Below are 20,187 nucleotides of genomic sequence, written 5' to 3'. Positions count from 1 at the left end.
ACTGTGTGAAACCGTCTCTCCTCGTGTCTCCATCTCCTCTTTTTCTGATTCTCTCCAATTCATGTTCATCTGATTCCTGATCCACCCCACTTGGGTACAGGCGCACACTCTCTCCTCTGTCCAGATTCCCTCATGGTTTTGAACTCCTCAATGAAATCTCCCTCTTGGAGATTTCTCCTCTTGGAGGAGGACACTCCCAGTATCTCCGATCTCTTCATGTCACTGAAGCCCCTCATCCCTGGGACCATTCTCCTGAAAATTTTCCACGTCCCCTCTAAATGCTTCACATCCTTCCTAAAAAGCAAGGGCCCAGAACTGGACATACCCCTCCAGCCAAGGCTGAGCCAGTGTCTTGGACAAGCTCAGCATCACCTCCTTCCTGCTGTGGTAGAAACATAGACTAAAGGAGTAGGTGGTGGACATTCAGCGGTTCAAGCTATTCAATAGGATCATGGTTGTTGATCCAATTCAGTCCCCTGTTCCCACTTTCTCTCCCATCCCGCTTTTTTTGTAAGAACTAGGTTTAACTCCTTTGTCAGTGTTTTGTCTGGGGCAGAGAATTCCAGAGGCTCCCCACTCTCTGGGCGAAGACATTTCTCCTCATCTCAGTCCTACCCTGTCTCCTTTTGACTGTGACCCCCTACTTTCAGAGACCACCCCCTCACACCCCTAGGTCATTGGGAACATCCATCCTGTATTGACCCTGTGCTGTCCTGTTGAATGTTACTCTGTTGAGAAAGGTCAGTGTGCCAACCACCATGGAAAGTCTATACAGTACAAAGGACACCATTCAGCCCACCATGTCCATCTTACTCCCTGATAGGGCAACCCAGTCAACACCAATCCCTCGGCCTAGGGTGGGCTTATTCTCTGGGGTTACGTGGTCTGGCTGTTAACGCGCAGTTCCAGCCCTCAGTCAGACATTACCGAGCCACTTGGCTTCTGCCCCCCTGGGGTCTGGGAGCTGCTCACAAAGTTAATGGTTGCATACTCTACACATCCGTCTGGCGGGGAGTGCGCCTGAGAGTCCGTGCGCCCGGTCATCACCATATTTTCATAGACGTTCGTCTCGTTCACCTGCAGGGAACATAACAACAATGGCAGCAGCAGCAGGGTCAGCCGAGATCACTGCTCAGCAACATGCATTTATATAGTGCCTTGCCTAGCTCAACATATCGCAGCAACACAGTCCGACACCAGACAACTTCGGCTAACAGTATGGATCAGTTTATCCAGTTCATCTCTCTTTCCACATCTCCCTCACTCTCCCTGACAACTTCTCTCCCTCTTTCTGTACATCACTCTACCTCTCTCTGCCTCTGTGTGTCTCTACAACTGTATCTCTTGCCTTATGTCCTGTCTCAATCTCTCTGTTTCTATTGCTTTATCTCTCTATTTCCTGTCTATCTTTTTATCTCCCCCTATTTGTGTAACTCTGTTTCTAATGCTCTGGGTTTCTACCACTGTCTCTCTGTTGCTTTCTCTCTCTGTTTCTCTCTCTATATCTGTCATTTTTCAAATCTCTCTTCATCTCTTCCTTTTCACTCTATTTCTCTCGCTCCCTCTGTCTCTCTCTTCTGGATATCTGTGTATAATTGAATCTCTCTCTACTTCCAATTCCATTAAACTCCAACTGCCACTCCTCATCTGATCAAGGTCTCGTTTTACTCTGAGGTAACCGTTGCTGTTCACTACACCTCCAATATTGGTGTCATGTGCACACTTACTGACTATGCCCCCTCCCCTACATTCCAATCCAAATCATTGATAGAAATAACAAAAAGCAGTGAACCCAGCACCAACCATGATGGCACACCACTGGTCACAGGCCTCCAGTCTGAAAAGCAACAAGCCTCTGTCGCTTAACTTTGAGCCAGTTTTGGGTACAAATGGCTAGTTCTCCCTGTATTTCATGTGATCTAACTTTGTTAATCAGTCTACCATACAAAGCCTTGTCAAACGTCTTACTGAGGGCCATACAACATGACAAACGTGCAGCAGGCTGAGGGTGAAATGGTGGAGGACCGTGCAGGTCAGAACTACCAAGATAGTGAGGGTGTAGGGCTGGAGGATGTTTCAGAAACAGGGAGGAGTATAGGGGCTAGAACAGGGTATAGACATAAGGAGGGTGCAGGGACTGGGGAGGTTACAGTGATATAGAAGGGTGTAGGTTTGGAGCAGTTGACAGAGATAGGGAGGGATGTACGGGCTAGAGGAGATTACAGAGATGGGGAGGGTGTAGGGGCTGGCAGAGATTACGGAGGCTGGGTGGGGTGTAAGGGCTGGAGCAGGTTACATAGATAGGAAGGGGTTGTAGGGGCTGGAGGAGGTTACAGAGATAGGGAGGGGGTGTAGGGGCTGGAGCAGGTTACAGAGATAGGGAGGGGGTGCAGGGGCTGGAGCAGGTTACAGAGATAGGGAGGGGGTGTAGGGGCTGGAAGAGGTTACAGAGATAGGGAGGGGTGTAGGGACTGGAGGATGTTACAGAGATAGGGAGGGGTGTAGGGATTAGCACGGGTTACAAAGGTAAGGAATCTTGAAGTGGTGATGATCAGGACCCAGAATCTATTGAGGGGGAGGGGTTAGTTTTACATCTGGAAGAGCGACAGAAAATGAGGGAACGTTGAGAGGAAGTTGATATTTCTCATTGGCTTGCACCTTTCCCGCACATTTCAAAATGTGCCCTTGCAGTGCAGGCCATTGGGCTCCATTGTGTCAACATGATTGAGTGACTGAAAAAGGAGACTTGTTCCCTGTAACCGTCAGAACAGAAACTTGCCCTATTGTGGGAGGTGTGTGCTGGAAGCAGGGGAGAGCGCAGTGCTCCCTCAGCACTGACCCTCTGACAATACGGCTCTCCCTCGGTACTGACCCTCCAACAGTGCAGCACTCCCTAAGCACTGAACCTCTGACAGTGCGGCTCCCCCTCAGTACTGACCCTCTGACAATGCCCGCTCCCTCAGCACTGACCCTCCAACAGTGCGGCACTCCCTCAGCACTGACCCTCCAACAGTGCGGCACTCCCTCAGCACTGACCCTCTGCGATGGCGAATTTGCCACTGTGGCACAGGGTTGGATGGGCATTTGAACCAATGTCTCTCTCACTGTGACGGGTGTTTTCTGTTGATCCACATCACAAGCCTGTCGCAGACACCTCGCGCTGTTATTCTGATAGGACGATCTGGGGCTTCTCAGAGCTACTGCCTTGTCTGTGCTCTGGGTATCTCTGTCCCCGGGATTGAACCCAGCCAGCGAGTATCCTCACCCAGCCTCCATGAACTTGGTCCCACCAGTCTCTTGGGGATGAGGGCCGCCATACCTGAGATGATGCCTTCTTTATCAAGCTGTAAACAACTATGGGATCGTTGTCAGAACTTGTTCTTAGAACTTTCTTCCCTTTCCCCCTGTGAATATCAGAAAGCACAGTGTGAGCTGGAAAGTACAATAAATATCATGGGCAGCTCTCCTCCTATTTACCCTCTAACCTCCCCCCCACCGACACACACACACACACACACACACACACACACACACACGCACACACACACAGAGCAAAACCAATCAAGCCAACACACATATACCGACACACATATAATGACACACAAACACGCACACAGGCACTCAAAGACACGCACACACAGACATACCACACACATTCAGCGATACTCACACACACTCAGATACACTCACATATCAACAGACACAGACTCCCACACACACAGAAACACATTTGCACACACAGACACACACAGACATTCATAACCCTAAGCCTACCCCAGTCTCTGCAGATATTGGCCGGTCAGAAAATACAAACTGGAAATCTCACCCGATTTCTCATTCCAGTGATGGTCTGAGAAGTCTGGGACAAATTCCAACCCCACATCCCCTCAGTATCCCAACACCACCCACCACCAACATCACCACTCCCTCCTTCAATCAGCTTCAAACAGATTAATTAATATTACTGTAATCACTCCCTGATTGAAATGCCGTGTTGGGGAATGAGGGATCGTTCATTGAAGTCCCTCATTGAACTGAAATGGTGATCCATTTAAACTCATCTGTTTCAGGAATGTCGCTTGGAGTCACTGAAGTGTTACATGACAGGAGGCCAGTCGAGCCATTATCCCTTTGCCAGCTCTTCAAATGAGCAGCATTCCTGGGTGCCCATCTCCTCCTTTCCCCACCCCCCAGCTCCGTTCCCCCCCATTTCTATCCTAATCTCCCCCCCAATCTCCTCCCTCACCTCCCCATCTCCCTGCCCCCCCATTTCTATCCCAATCCCCATCCAATGCCCCTCCCTGATGCTCCAGTTGAACCTGCCCACCTCCCCACAAACATTTCCACCCCCTAACTACTCACTGTGGGGTGGGGGGGAGCGGGGAACACGGTGTTTCCCCTCACAACCCCCTCGCTCCGTTTGCACATCACTTTAAATCTACGCTTCCCCCCCCCCATCTCATTCTTGTCCCTTTTCCCAGCGGGAACAACTTCTCCCGATCGACTCTGTCCAGCCCCTGCTCACAGGTTTGAGTCCCCCCCCCACCGATTGAATCTCCCTGTCCCTCAGCCTTCTCCTCCCTGAGGGGGAGCCGCCCCCAGCTGCTTCAACCTATTCTCAGCACAGAGCCTTCTCATCCCTGGGGCCGTTCCTGTAAATCCCTTCCACACTCTCTCTCTCTGTCTCTCTAACACGTTCCCATCTTCCTGATAATGTGGGGCCCACAACTGGACACAATACTCTAGCTGAGGAGTAACAAGGCTCTTGAACAAGTTCACCATCACCCCCCTGCTCCTGTACTCTGTGCCCCTGTGAATAAACCCGAGGGCACTGCGTGCTTTATTCACTGCTGTCTTCACAACTGTACACTATACACCAGCTGTGGTCTCACCTCAGGGAGGGAAATCTACCATCCTCAATGGTTCTGGGCTGCACGTAACTCCTGGCCAATATGGTTCATGTTTAACTGCCCTCTCAAATGGCTGAATGTGATACTTAATGAGGGGTAATTAGGGATGGGGCACTTGTCAGTGAAGCCCACATCCCATGAGAGATTTTTGAAAAATATCACGTCCAACTTCCTTCTCTTTTCAGATCTCCTCCGCCTGATTTCTGGTCCCCACCTTCTCATTGATAAGCACCACCTTCATCAACCATTCACTCAACCAACCACGCTCAGTGGCAGCAGTGTGTACCATCTACAAGATGCACTGCAGAAACTCACCAAGGCTCCTCAGGCAGCACCTTCCAAACCCACGGCCACTTCCATCTAGAAGCAGATACGTGAGAACACAATCCCCAGCAAGCTCTCCTCGGAGACACTCCCCATCCTGATTTGGGAAATATAGTCTTTTAATACAGTCAACACGGCTTTGTGAGGGGTAGGTCATGCCTTACAAACCTTATCGAGTTTTTTGAGGATGTGACTAGTAAGGTTGATGAGGGTCAAGCTGTGGATGTGGTGTATATGGACTTCAGTAAGGCATTTGATAAGGTTCCCCATGGAAGGCTCATTCAGAAGGTCAGGAGGAATGGGATACAGGGGAACTTAGCTGCTTGGATACAGAATTGGCTGGCCAACAGAAGACAGCGAGTGGTAGTAGAAGGAAAATATTCTGCCTGGAAGTCAGTGGTGAGTGGGGTTCCACAGGGCTCTGTCCTTGGGCCTCTACTGTTTGTAATTTTTATTAATGACTTGGACGAGGGAATTGAAGGATGGGTCAGCAAGTTTGCAGACGACACAAAGGTCGGAGGTGTCGTTGACAGTGTAGAGGGCTGTTGTAGGCTGCAGCGGGACATTGACAGGATGCAGAGATGGGCTGAGAGGTGGCAGATGGAGTTCAACCTGGATAAATGCGAGGTGATGCATTTTGGAAGGTCGAATTTGAAAGCTGAGTACAGGATTAAGGATAGGATTCTTGGCAGAGTGGAGGAACAGAGGGATCTTGGTGTGCAGATACATAGATCCCTTAAAATGGCCACCCAAGTGGACAGGGTTGTTAAGAAAGCATATGGTGTTTTGGCTTTCATTAACAGGGGGATTGAGTTTAAGAGTCGTGAGATCTTGTTGCAGCTCTATAAAACTTTGGTTAGACCGCACTTGGAATACTGCGTCCAGTTCTGGGCGCCCTATTATAGGAAAGATGTGGATGCTTTGGAGAGGGTTCAGAGGAGGTTTACCAGGATGCTGCCTGGACTGGAGGGCTTATCTTATGAAGAGAGGTTGACTGAGCTCGGTCTCTTTTCATTGGAGAAAAGGAGGAGGAGAGGGGACCTAATTGAGGTATACAAGATAATGAGAGGCATAGATAGAGTCGATAGCCAGAGACTATTTCCCAGGGCAGAAATGGCTAGCACGAGGGGTCATAGTTTTAAGCTGGTTGGTGGAAAGTATAGAGGGGATGTCAGAGGCAGGTTCTTTACGCAGAGAGTTGTGAGAGCATGGAATGCGTTGCCAGCAGCAGTTGTGGAAGCAAGGTCATTGGGGTCATTTAAGAGACTGCTGGACATGCATATGGTCACAGAAATTTGAGGGTGCATCCATGAGGATCAATGGTCGGCACAACATTGTGGGCTGAAGGGCCTGTTCTGTGCTGTACTGTTCTATGTTCTATGTTCTATGTTCTATATCCCCGTTCCTTCGGTTTCTCTGTGTGAAAATCCTGGAAGTCCCTCCCTAAGGACATTGTGGGTTAAGCACATGGACTGCGGCGGTGCATGATTGCAGCCCACCCCCACCTCCTGAAGGGTCAACAAGGGACAGGCATTAATTAGTGGGCTCAGACAAGTAAATCCCCTGACACGAGGGTGAAGACTAGGTGCTTGGAATCAAACTGAGGCAAGTGCAGAGAGGGACTCAGCTCATGCTGATGTACAGAATGAGGTCTCAGTTTAGGATGAAGCTGAATTGAGAATCAGGGCTAACTGCCAGACAGACAAAGACCATCCAGGCCTCAGCTCTGTCTTGGCGCTCTGCAGAATCAACCTGGCTCTTCCCAGACTGAAGAGAGATAATGGGAACTGCCAGTGCTGGAGAATCCAAGAGAACAAAGTGTGGAGCTGGATGAACACAGCAGGCCAAGCAGCATCTTAGGAGCATAAGATCCTTGTGTTTGTGCTCCTATGATGCTGCTTGGCCTGCTGTGTTCATCCAGCTCCACACTTTATCTTCCCAGACTGAAGCTTTCTGACTGACCACTGTTCCTCTTCCAATAATGATCCAATTTCCTCTCAGAATCCTTGAGTGACCCTGCCTCCCGAACACTCTTGGGCAGTACATTCCAGACCTGAACCACTCGAGTGAACCTGCCTCCCCCACACTCTCAGACAATACATTCCAAACCGAAACCACTCACTTTGTGGAACCATCTCTCCTCGTGTCTCCATCTCCTCTTTTCCTGATTCTCTCCAATCCGTATTCATCTGATTCCTTATCCACCCCCGATCCCTCCATAGGTACAGGTGCTCCCTCTCTGCTCTGTCCAGATTCCCGCATGGTTTTGAATCCCTTGATAAATCTCGCTCTTGGAGATATCTCCTCTCCGAGGAAGATAGTCCCAGTCTCTCCGATCTCTCCATGTCACTGAAGCCCCTCATCCCTGGGACTCTTCTACTGAATCTTTTCCACATCCTCTCTAAAGGCTTCACATCCTTCCTGAAGAGCAAGGGCCCAGAACTGGATATAACCCTCCAGCCGAGGCTGAGCCATGGTCTTGGACAAGTTCAGCATCACCTCCTTCCTCCTGTGGTAAGAACATAGAATATAGGGGCAGGTGGAGGCCATTCAGCGGTTCAAGCTATTCAATAGGATCATGGTTGTTGATCCAATTCAGTCCCCTGTTCCCACTTTCTCTCCCATTCCCCTTCATCCCTTTATCCCTAAGATCTAGATCTAAAACTCCTTCTTCATTGTTTTGTCCTCAACCACCTTCTGTGGCAGAGAATTCCAGAGATTCCCCACTCTCCGGGTGAAGACATTTCTCCTCATCTCAGTCGTACCCCGTCTCCTCTTGACTGTGACGCCCTTGTTCCAGAGTCACCCACCTCCAAGGTCATTGGGAACATCCTTCCTGTGTTGATCCTGTGCTGCCCTGTTTGATGTTACTCTGTTGAGAAAGGCCAGTGTACCAACCACCATGGAAAATCTTTACAGTACAGAAAGAGTCCATTCAGCCCTCCAAGACAGTACTATCCCCCTGACAAGCAACCCAGTTAGCACCAACCCCTCGGCCCAGGCTGGGCTTATTGTCTGGCACTACGTGATCCCGCGGTTACCGCGAGGCTCCAGCCCTGTCAGACATTACCACGCCGCTCCTGTTTGCTTCTGCCCCGCCGGCATCTGGGAGCTGCTCGCAAAGTTAATGGTCGCATACTCCACACATCCGTCTGGTGCGGAGTGTCTCTGAGAGTCCGTGCACTCGGTCATCACCATATTTTCATAGACCGTCTTCTCCTTCACCTGCAGGGAACAGCCGACATCACTGCTCAGCGTCTTGCATTTAGATAGCGCCTTACCCTGCTCAACATGTCACAGCAATGCAATGCAACACCAAACACCTTCAGCTGACAGTATGGGTCAATTTATCCAGTTTATCTCTCTTTCCACATCTCCCTCACTCTCCCTGTCAACTTCTCTCCCTCTCTTCATGTAACTCTAGTTCTCTTTCTCTGGGTATCTCTATCTCTGTATCTCTTTGTCTAACTCTACTCTCACTCCTCTGTATAAATGTCTTTATAACTGGCTTTATAACTGTCTCTTTATCTCCCTTTATTTGTGTATCGCTCTCTGTATCATTCTCTCTCTGGCTCTGTGCCACTCTCCCACTCTGTAATAGAAATACATATAACTACATTCAAGTTTCTTTCCATCTCTTTGGTTCTCCATTAACCTGCCTTTAATTGTGTTTTTCTCTGTATTTCTCTCTCTCTCTGGACGTCACTTTCTCTTTCTATCTCTCTCTACTGAGCAGCCTCTCTCTCAAAATAACTCCCTTAATAAGTCGACCTCTTTGTGTCTCTGTAAATATCACTGAATCACTTTCAGTGCTGAAGGAATGCAGCACTGCTGGACGGTCAGTATTAAGGGAGTGCCGCACTGTCAGAGGGTTAGTGCTGAGGAGTGGGTGCCACACTATTGGAGAGTCAATGTTGAGGAAGTGCCGTACTGTTGGAGGGTCAATGCTGATGGAGCGCCGCACTGGCAGAGGGGCAGTGCTGAGGGAGTGACGCACTGTTGGAGGGTCAGTACTGAGGGAATGCCACACTGTTGGAGGGTCAGTGTTGAGGGAGTGCCTCACTGAAGGAGGGTCAGTGATGAAGTAGTGCTGCAGTGTTGGAGGGTCAGTGCTGAGGGATTGCCCTCTGAACTGCTGAATGTGAGGGCAGCAATTGTGTGGAATGGGGTAGCCGCCAAGAGGGGCTGAGTGGACTCAGCGCTCCCCTGTGTTGGATTTCCTGCAGTTTCCACACAAACCTGGATATGTTTCATGACCACACTGTGTGCAGTGTTTGTTCCTTCAGTGCGTTGTTGGCTGCTACAATCACACGTATTCTGTTTCCTGAGAGGACAGAACACAGATAATTACATTTCAAGAAGGTTCACAGCTCCCGAGGTCAATACCACAGCCCTGGGATCAGGGGCATAGCCAAATACTACCATCCATCACACAGCTCCACAATATAAGCTTCAGGCACTGACCATTCAACACATCACCCCGCTACTGGTATTTCACTGCACATCATCTTCTTCACACCGTACTCTTCACCTCCCTCTGTCCCATGTGTTTATCCAGCTTTCCACCCTTCAATAGATCGACACGATTCACCTCGACTACTCTCTGTTGGAGTAGGCCCTACATTCCTCCCTGCCACTTTCTGTGGAAGTGAGTTGTACATTTCTCCACATATATTCCCTGTGGGAGTGAGTCTCTCAATTCCCACCCAACCACCCCCCTGCCCCCACAACCCGCTGTGGGAGCCAGTCCCGCACTTCCCACCTCCCGAAGGGAGTCAGTCCCACATTCTTTCTTACTCCCTGTGCGAGTCAGTCCCACATTCTTCACCCACCAGCCCCTTGTGGGATCAAATTCCACAATTATTGCCCACTGTCCGGGTGATGACGTTTCTTCTGTATTCCCCACTAGATTTATGTGGGACTATCTTCTTTCAATGTCTCCTTGTTTTGGTCTCCCCCTTCCATCTTCTCTACCATTCCCCAATTGAAACCCCTTTCAGAATTTTAAAATCCTCTATCAGTTCACCCCTCAGCTTCCTCTCTCCAGGAGGAAACAGCCTCAGTGCATTCACTCTCTTTAAACTGTTAGAACCTCTCAATTCTGGGATCATTTCAGCCAATGGGTGATCAAACTTCTCAAATGAACTTGTATCTATTTTACAAGACCAGACAGTGCACAGTGCTCCGAGTGTGGGTCTAACTGAGGGATACGGAGACTGGAACTGTGCACGGTGCTGCGAGTGTGGGTCTATCTGAGGGATACAGAGACAGGAACTGTGCACAGTGCTCCAAGTGTGGGTCTAACTGAGGAATACGGAGACTGGAACTGTGCACAGTGCTCCAAGTGTGGGTCTAATTGAAGGATATGGAGACTGGGACTGTGCACTGAGCTCTGAACGATGTCTAACCCAGATTTGACAGAAGCTTTTTGGCATGTTTCGCTGTGTTATATTTGAGAGTGTAATCTAACAGTCCTTACCTTCTGTAACACACAATCACTAAAACCATTGTGATTATGAAGGCCAGCGGTGCCATGCAAATTCCAATTATGAGTCCAAATGAGCTTTCTGTGACGGAGAAAGTTAATTAGAAGATTATTGACATAAATTAAAATTCTGTACTCTTTGGTCCCCAATCCATCACAGCCCTTATTCAGACATGGACAAAAGAGCTGAATTCCAGAGGCGAGGTGTGAGTAGCAGTCCTTGGTATCAAGGCTGCTGGAATCAGTGGATACCGGACCAAACTCCTTGCTGCCTGGAGTCCTACCAAGCACACAGGAAGATGGTCATGGTTATTGCAGGTCAGTTATCTCAGCTCCTGGCTATCTCTGCAGCAGTTCCTCAGGGTAGTGTCCTCAGCCCAACCATCTTCAGCTGCTTCATCAAAGACCTTTCCTCCATCACAAGGCCAGAAGTGAAGATGCTCACTGATGATTGGACAATGTTGAAGGTAAAGGTGCCACTGGGAAGACTACACCCTATTCCTAATCCGTGATTGCACTGAAACCATCCAGGGTAAAGTAGCCCCTGCTTCACTGGCACCACATCCACAAACTTTCCACTCCCTCCCCCACCGATGCTCATTCGCAGCAGTGTGCACCATCTACAAGGAGCACTGCAGAAACTCACCAAGGTGCTCAGGCAGCACTTTCCAAACCCACAAACACTTCTGTCTCGAAGGACAAGGGCAGCAGATACACCACCCTCTTCACATTCCCTTCTGAGCCACTCACCATCCTGACTTGGAAATATATCAGCTGTTCCTTCAGTGTCACTCCGTTAAAATCCTGGAATTCCCTCCCTGAGTGCATTGTGAGTCTGCCTCCAGCACACAGACCTCCAGCAATGGCACAAGAAGGCAGCTCAACCATTCAGCCCCCTCCTTTAGCCCTGTACACTGGAACAGGATGAAGGCTTTGAAGTAAAAGTGAACATTCCATTTGTGTTCCCTATCACTGGGTGAACATGAAACCAAGCCTTTCGTGATTTATGACGCAGACTCCAATGCCTCTGTACTGCTGTCTTGCTCCATTTAAATAATATTCAGCTTCTCTATTCTTCCTGTCAAAGTACATGACCTCACATTTTCCCACATTACGTTCCACCAGGTTTTTGCCAACCAGCTGACCCTGTTTTTATCCCACTGCAGACTGGAAGTGTACTGAACAGTGAAGAAGATTATCTCAGTGTACAACAGGACATTGATCAGATGGGCTGAGGAATGGAAGATGGAGTTCAATTTAGACAAATATGAGGTGCTGCATTTTGGTAAGTCAAACCAGGCTCATGATTATAACTAATGGTGGGGCCTGGGGAGTGTTGCTGAACATAGATACAAAGGAGTGTAGATGCATTGTTACTTGAAAGTGGATTCACAGCTGGACAGGGTGTTAAAGAAGGCATTTGGTACACTTGCCTTCATTAAGGATCAGAGTTGGATGTTATATGATGGCTGTACAGAACATTGGTTAGGCTGCTTTTGGAATACTACGTCCAATTCTGTTCTCCCTGTGAGAGGAAAGATGTTGTTAAACGTGAAAGGGTTCAGAAAAGATTTACAAGGATGTTGCCAGGGTTGGAAGGTTTGAGTTACAGGGAGGGGCTGAATAGGCTGGGGCTATTTTCCCTGAAACATTGGAGGCTGAGGGGTGACCTTACACAGGTGTATAAAATCATGAGAGACATGGATAGGGTGAATAGTCAAGGTCTTTTCCCCAGGGTAGGGGGACTCCAAAACTAGAGGGGCATAGGTTTAAGGTGAGAGGGGAATGATTTAAAAGGGGCCTGAGGGGCAACTTTTTCACACTGAGGGTGGTGAGTGTATGGAATGAGCTGCCAGGGGAATGGGTGGAGGCTGGTACAATTACAATATTTAAAAGGCATTTGGCTGGGTGTATGAACAGGAAGGGTTTAGAGGGATTTGGGCCAAGTACATGGGACTAGATTAACTTAGAATATCTGGTCGGGATGGACAAGTTGGATCCATGGATCAGTTTCTGTTATGTACAGCTCTATGACTCTGTGACACTTGCACTTCCATCTATTTTTATGTCCTTTGCAAACTTACCTTTAGTACAATTACCTTCCTTATCCAAGTCATTCTTAGATTTTGTAAGTAATTGTGGCCGCAGCACTGATCTCTGTGGCACTTCATTAGTTAAAAATTGCCATCCTGAAAATGCCCCCTTATCCGAACTCTCCATCTTCTACGAGTTAGCCAGTCCCTATCTTGCTACCAAACTACCTCCGACACCATGGACCCTTATCTTATTCAGTAGCTTAATGTGTGGTACCTTGGCAAACACCTTCGGAAATTCAATATATTACATCCAGTCCTTCCCCCTTATCTACGCTGCTAGTCACCTTCACAAACAGTTCTAGTAAGTTTCTCAGGCATGATTTCCCCTTCATGTAGCCATACTGACTCTGCTTAATCGTATTGAACATTTCTAAATGCTCTGCTACTACATCCTCGATAACGAACCTTAACATTTTCCTAATGACAGATGTTAAGCTAACTAACTAATAGTTACCTGTTCTTTGTTGGTCTCCTCTTTTTTTAAATAAAGGTGTTGTATTAGCAGTTTTCCATTCCTCTGGGACTTTCCCAGAATTGAAGAGTTCCTGGAAGATTACAACAAGTACATCCACGGTCTCTGTGGCTACTTCCTTGAATATCCTGGGATGCATCCCATCAGGATCAGGGATCTAGCTGTTTTTCGACCCATTAGTGCATTTCTTCAATTGTTGGTTATTATGTTAATTTGCTGTCCAATGTTTTGACCCTTGGTTATTTCAGAACTCACTGGAATGCAGTGGGAAAACCCCTTATTGTTTGTAACCCGAGAAGATCAGCCTGATTGACTGTGTCACTTCTGAGCCCTACGTTCCAGGATTCAATCTGGTGGACAGTCAGTGAGCTCACTCTGAGGTGAGGAAACCCTTCTTCAGTTTAGGAGACCAGACCAGTAAACCGTCAGAACCTCCCACCCATCATTTTGGGGCACTTAAGCAGCAAAGAAATGGCGCCAAATGAAGCATTTCCTCAGGCCCCCTTCATTCTGCTTGCATTGGGGATGGCTTTTAATTCAACTGTGGAAGCTGGGTGTTACTGGCTGGGCCCAGTATTTATTGCCCCATCATAGTTGCCCCTTTAGAAAGTTGGGGGTGAGCTGCCTTCTTGAACCGCTGAAGCCCAAGTGCTGTAGATAGATCTACAATGCCCCTTAGGGAGGGAATTCAGGATTCTGACCGAGCAACACTGAAGGAACAGCAATATATTTCCAAGTCAACATGGTGAAGGGCTCGGAGGGGAACTTGCAGGGGGTGGTGTTTCCATGTATTTGCTGCCCTTGTCCTTCAAGATGGAAGTGGTCATGGGTTTGGAAGGTGCTGTCTGAGGAGCCTTAGTGAACTTCCGCAGTGCATCTAGTACATGGTACACATTGCTGCCACTGAGCATTGGTAGTGGAGGGAGTGGGATGTTTGTAGATGTGGTGCCAATCAAGCGGGGGCTGCTTTGTTTTGGATGACGTCGAGCTTCTTGAGTGTTGTTGGAGCTGCCCCCATCCAGGACAAGTGGGGAGCATTCTATCACCCTCCTGACTTGTGCCTTGTCGATGGTGGAATAGGCTTTGGGGGGAGTCAGGAGGTGAGTTACTCACTGCAGGGTTCTCAGCCTCTGACCTGCTCTTGTAGCTGCTGTGTTTCTGTGATGGGTCCAGCTGAGTTTCTGAACAATGGTAACCCCCAGGGGTGTTTACAGTTGGGGATTCAGTGAGGGTGATAGAGAGTGAGCACCAGAGGGAATCGGAGTAGGGGGTGGGAGTGGGTCTGTGTACTTACTCCTAATCTCTATCCTGCATTCCTCTGATCTGTTGGCACCGACGGTGTTCCCCGCCTGGCAGGAGTACACACCCTCCTGTTTGCGAGTGACTCTGTACAAGGTCAGGTCTCTCTCAGACGATTCCAGAGCCTCAGTCTCCTCTCCCTTTCTCCGTGTCCATTTGTACCAGCTGGGTGGCGGGTTGCTGTCACTGGTACAGCTCAGGGTGATATTGTCACCTTCGTTTATCGTACTGTTCAATGGAGTGATCAACACCTTCATGTTCCGAGGGGCATCTGAGAGAAGGGACAAGACCATTTGTGAGAGACAACATTTCTCAGGCATCATTCACTCAGTGAGACATAGCAATGGAGAGAAATCTCTGGAAAATGGGTCACAGGTCTGCAGGTACAGGAAGGGCAGATGGAGAAAAGGTCAGTGAAAGAGTTTCGCTTTTAAGGAGGAGAAAGATTGAGGGAGAGAGGCAGAGAAATTTAGGGACAGAATACCAAAATTCACGGCCACAATGGGACAGCTTGGAATGAAGGAGGTGGCAGAGATAAGGAAGGGTGTAGGGTCTGGAGGAAGTTACAGAGAGAGGGAGGGTGATATGAGAGGGAGGAGGGTACAGAGATAGGGAGAGGTGAAGGCGCTGGAGGCAGTTACAGACATAAGGACATGTGTAGGGGCTGGAGGAGGTTACAGAGATAGGGAGTGGCGGAGTGGCTGGAGGAGGTTACAGAGATAGGGAGGGATTGTCTGGGCTGGAGGAGGTTAAAGAGAAAGGAAGAGGGTGATGGAAGGATTTGGAAACAAAGAGTGGGAAGCTTATAATTGAGGTGTGACTGGGGAACGGGACTCGATGTGCGGTCAGATATGGGGATATGTAGAGTTCTGGATAAATATCTCTCAAATAGCGAGTGGTGATGAGGCTGGGGAGTTTACATTGGGAAAAGGTCAATCTGTGATTCTGAAGCTGTTTGAGGTGGAGGTTCCAATCCGGTTTTCCGCTTTGCAGTAATAATCTCTAGAATCCATTGGGTTGATGAAGTGAATGGTCAGGACTTTCCCTGTCCCCTTCTGAGCTGCTCCATTCACATTGTCCTTTACACCAGGTATGGCCAGCTTCTGGATTACTCCTGGAGTTACAGGTCAAGGTAACCCAGTCTCCCTCCTTCACCTCTCGCTGTGCCCCAAATCCCCAATTAAATGCTAACCCCAAGGAGCCACGGCATTTCAGAGAGAAACCGTCACAATTCCTCAGAAATCAGGGCTAAGAAAGGCCATCAGTGCCTCTGCACCACACCAATGTTTCTCATTCTCCGGTAGATCCTCCTCTGTAATGCCTGATTATCCACTTACAGGTTGGAGACCAGGGACCTGTCCACAGTGCTCCAAGTGTGGGTCTAACTGAGGGATGTAAAGACCGGAACTGTGCATGGTGCTCCGACTGTGGGCCTGACTGAGTGATGCAGAGACTGGAACTGTGCACAGTGCTCCGAGTGCAGGTCTAACTGAGGGATAAAGAAACTGGAACTGTGCACTGTACTCGCAGTGTTTTCTTACTCGAAGATAAATGAAGAACAATGAACTGTACAGCTAAGGAACAGGCCCTTTTTCTCATGATGTTCTGACGAATATGATGCTATATTAAAATAATCCCTTCTGCATGCCCTTGATCCATATTCCTTCATTCGTTGCATATTCTTGTGTTTATCTAAAAGCACCTTAAATGCTCCCCTATATCTGCCTCCAGCACCAACTTCGGCAGTGCATTCCACACTCCTCCCACTTGGTGAGTGTAAAAACCCTGCACCTGACAGCCCATCTGAACTTCCCCTCCTCTGTCCTTAAATAGAACAGTATCAAATAGATTTAGGCTTTATTGTCATGTGCCCTTGAATGAGTGTAGTGAGACGTTTGTAACATCCCCTCTCAGCACCATCCCAGGTACAGGGTCCCCAGCTACAGATACGTTCAGTGTTGTGGTTAGGTTAGCTTGCCAAGCTGGTTGTGTGTTATTCTGCAGGCGTTTCATTACCCTGCGGGTAACATCATCAGTGCAGCCTCAGATGAAGTGCTGTAGTGTTTTCGTGCCTGGTTTTTCAACTCTGGAGTTCTTTGAGCTGGACTACCTCACTTCTGGTTTTCCTTCATAATAGAGTGTATATATGGGGTCAAATTCTATGTGTTTGTTGATGTCTTTCTTTGTGGAATATTAGGCTTGTAGGACCTCCTGTGCTTGTCTTGCCTTTGCTCGTCCTAGGATCTCGGTGTTGTCCCAATCGAATTGATGGTTCTCCTTATTCATGTGGATAGAGATGAGTGAGTATTGGTCATGCCTTTTTGTAGCCAACTGGTGTTCATAAACCCTTGTTGTAAATTTCCTTCCTGTTTGTCCGAAGTAGTGTTTGTCACCGTCTCTGCAGGGAATCTTGTATATGACGTTGGCCCTATCCATAGTGGGTCGTGGGTCTTTGATTTGGATGTGCAGTAGTCGTAGGGTTGATGTGTGTTTGTGTGCTACTCTGATGCCCAGTGCTCATAGGAGCCTTATGGTTAGTTCTGTTGTGTTCCAGATGTAGGGTAATGTGATGGGTGTGTCGGGGTGTGCAGTATCTTCCTGGTTTCTCTCATATAATAGGCATATTCTGACCCAATTTTTTGGATATCCATTGTCCTTGAATCCCTGGAAGAGGAATTCTCCTTCTTCTCAGTGTAGCTCTGTGCTGCTGCAGTGTGCTGCCCGTTTAAATAATGTTTGTATGTAGCTTTGTGTGTGTTAAGGTGGTTACTGTTGAAGTTCAGTACTGGGTCCGTGCGTGTGGCTTTTCTGCCTACTTTCCTTTGGAATTCCCCATTTGTCTTGCGCTCTACCATGTCCAGGAATGGGAGCTGTTTGTTGTTCTCCTCCTCTCTGGTGAATTTGATCCTGGTGAGGGCGTTGTTTGTAAGTTTGTGTGTCTGTTCTAGTTTGGTCCATTTAATGATGACAAAGGTATTGTCCACATACTATTTCCGTAGTTTGGGTTGGATTAGCGGAAGGGCCGACCTTTCCAGTCTTTGCATCACTGCCTCGGCTATGAGTCTGGAGATAGGTGGTCCCATGGGTGTCCCGTTGATCTGTTTGTACGTTTGGCTGTTGAAAATGAAGTGGATGGTGAGGCATAGGTCCAGTAGCTTCAGTATGTTGTCTGTGGAGATAGTTCCACTGGGATCTTGTACTTGTTCTAGTAGAAGTGTCATTGTTTCCCTTGCTAGTGGCATGTCTATTGATCAGAATAGGGCAGTGACATCAAATGATAACATGGTCTCATCGTCATCTATCCTGATGTCTTTGATGGAATTGAGGAACTCTTGGGCTGGTTGTTAACTCTGCTCCTGCTCCAGGCCCTGGCCCGCACTCACTCTGCTCCTGCTCCAGGCCCTGGCCCACGTACACATTGCTCCCACTCTGGCCCACATTCACTCTGCTCCCGTTCCGAGCTCCAGTCCGCGTTCATTCTGCTCCCTCTCAAGGACCCGGCCCGCACTCACTCTGCTCCCGCTTCAGGCTCTGGCCCACGCTTACCCTGTTCCCGCTCCGAGCTCCGGCCTAAATTCCGTCGGCTCCCTTTCCTGGCTCTGGCCCACGTTTCCTTGGCTCCTGCTCTAGGCTTTGGCCCGTGTTCACTCTGCGCCCACTCCAGGCATCGGCCCACGTTCACTCTGCTCCCGCTCCGGGACATTCCCCCGGACTGCGTTTTCCATTCCCTCCAGGTTGGGTAATTTTACAACATTAAAGTTGAGGCGGAGAAGAAAAACTGCAGCAAAGAGGGAACAATAGGACGATGAAGGGAAAAGAGACTGTCGAGCAGAGAAGCTCTGCCAGGAGCATCTTATTCTGCTGACGTAGACATACCTCCCCCCACACCCTGTAGTGTACATTTTGTCTCTGGGGAAACAGATTCTGACTGTTAATCCCACCTGTGTATGTTATAACTTTACAGACTTCAGTCAATTATCCCCTAAGTCTCCACCGCTTCAGTGAAAATAACCCGAGTTTTTCTAGCCTCTCCGAATAGCTCGTAATCCAGGCAGCATCCTGGTAAACTTCATCTGCACCCTCTCCAAAGCCTCCACATCCTTCCTGTAATGTGGTGACCAGAATTGAATACAAATCTCTACAGATGACCGAATCAGAACCATGAACGCAGTTCCCTCACCAAGAAAGGCCACTTTCAGGGAATTATGGACTTGAACTGCAAGAGACATCAATGCTGTTAAGAGCTGTATACATTTCCTGAACATGTGGTCTGCCAAAGAACAGCACCTCAGACGTTCCTGGATTAATGTCCATCTGCCATTTCTCTGTCCATATCCGCACCTGATCTCTATCTCGGAGTATCCTTTGACATGAGCCCCAGTTCCACTGATAATTGTACCTCTGTAAACTCACTAACCCACTTGTCAACATTTTCATCCAATTCATTTATATATATCACAAACAGCAAAGTACCCCGGACAGATCCCTGTGGAACACAACTAGTCATGGAGCTCCAGCCTGAAAAACACCCTTCCAACATGACCCTCTGTTTTCTGTGGGAAAGCCAGAGAGAGGTGAGAACTGTGCACAGTGCACCAAGTCTGGTCGAAAACAGGGATACAGAGACTGGAACTGTGCACGGTCCTCCGAGTGTGGGCCTAACTGAGGGATACGGAGACTGGAACTGTGCACAGTGCTCCGAGTGTGGGTCTAACTGAGGGATATGGAGACTGGAACTGTGACGGTGCTCCGAGTGTGGGTCTAACTGAGGGATATGGAGACTGGAACTGTGACGGTGCTCCGAATGTGGGTCTAACTGAGGGATACAGAGACTGGAACTGTGCACGGCGCTCCGCGTGTGGGTCTAACTGAGGGATACGGAGACTGGAACTGTGCACAGTGCTCCCAGTGTGGGTCTGACTGAGGGATACGGAGACTGGAACTGTGCACGGTCCTCCGAGTGTGGGCCTAACTGAGGGATACGGAGACTGGAACTGTGCACGGTGCTCCGAGTGTGGGTCTAACTGAGGGATACAGAGACTGGAACTGTGCACGGTGCTCCGAGTGTGGGTCTAACTGAGGGATATGGAGACTGTAACTGTGCACGGTGCTCCGAGTGCGGGTCTAACTGAGGGATACGGAGACTGGAACTGTGCACGGTGCTCCGAGTGTGGGTCTAACTGAGGGATACGGAGACTGGAACTGTGCACAGTGCTCCCAGTGTGGGTCTGACTGAGGGATACGGAGACTGGAACTGTGCACGGTGCTCCGAGTGTGGGTCTAACTGAGGGATACAGAGACTGGAACTGTGCAGTGTGTTCCGAGTGTGGGTCGAACTGAGGGATACAGAGACTGGAACTGTGCACAGTGCTCCATGTGTGGGTCTAACTGAGGAATACGGAGACTGGAACTGTGCACGGTGCTCCGAGTGTGGGTCTAACTGAGGGATACAGAGACTGGAACTGTGCACAGTGCTCCAAGTGTGGGTCTAACTGAGGGATACGGAGACTGGAACTGTGCACTGTGTTCCGAGTGTGGGTCTAAACGAAGGATACAGAGACTGGAACTGTGCACGGTGCTCCGAGTGTGGGTCTAACTGAG

The 20,187-nt window shown here is 48.9% G+C and overlaps 1 protein-coding gene across 1 annotated transcript in view; it reads right to left on the bottom strand.

Moving 5' to 3' along the window:
• The window catches only part of LOC125448445 (hemicentin-1-like), a 126,498-nt gene that overhangs the window by 6,807 nt on the left and 99,504 nt on the right, over positions 1 to 20,187 (bottom strand). Inside the window, exons 16-21 of the mRNA XM_059641275.1 lie at positions 14,582 to 14,857; positions 10,714 to 10,801; positions 9,474 to 9,558; positions 8,305 to 8,459; positions 3,320 to 3,404; positions 928 to 1,077 (exon numbers count right to left, since the gene is read on the bottom strand). Of these exons, the coding sequence (XP_059497258.1) occupies positions 928 to 1,077; positions 3,320 to 3,404; positions 8,305 to 8,459; positions 9,474 to 9,558; positions 10,714 to 10,801; positions 14,582 to 14,857 (839 nt within the window). The remainder of the gene's footprint in view (positions 1 to 927; positions 1,078 to 3,319; positions 3,405 to 8,304; positions 8,460 to 9,473; positions 9,559 to 10,713; positions 10,802 to 14,581; positions 14,858 to 20,187) is intronic.

This window comes from Stegostoma tigrinum, chromosome 41 (genome assembly GCF_030684315.1).
Source record: "Stegostoma tigrinum isolate sSteTig4 chromosome 41, sSteTig4.hap1, whole genome shotgun sequence".
Classification (NCBI taxonomy): Eukaryota; Metazoa; Chordata; class Chondrichthyes; order Orectolobiformes; family Stegostomatidae; genus Stegostoma; species Stegostoma tigrinum.
Note: the sequence above shows the minus strand (reverse complement) of the source record. Positions and strands in the feature narration are given on the sequence as shown.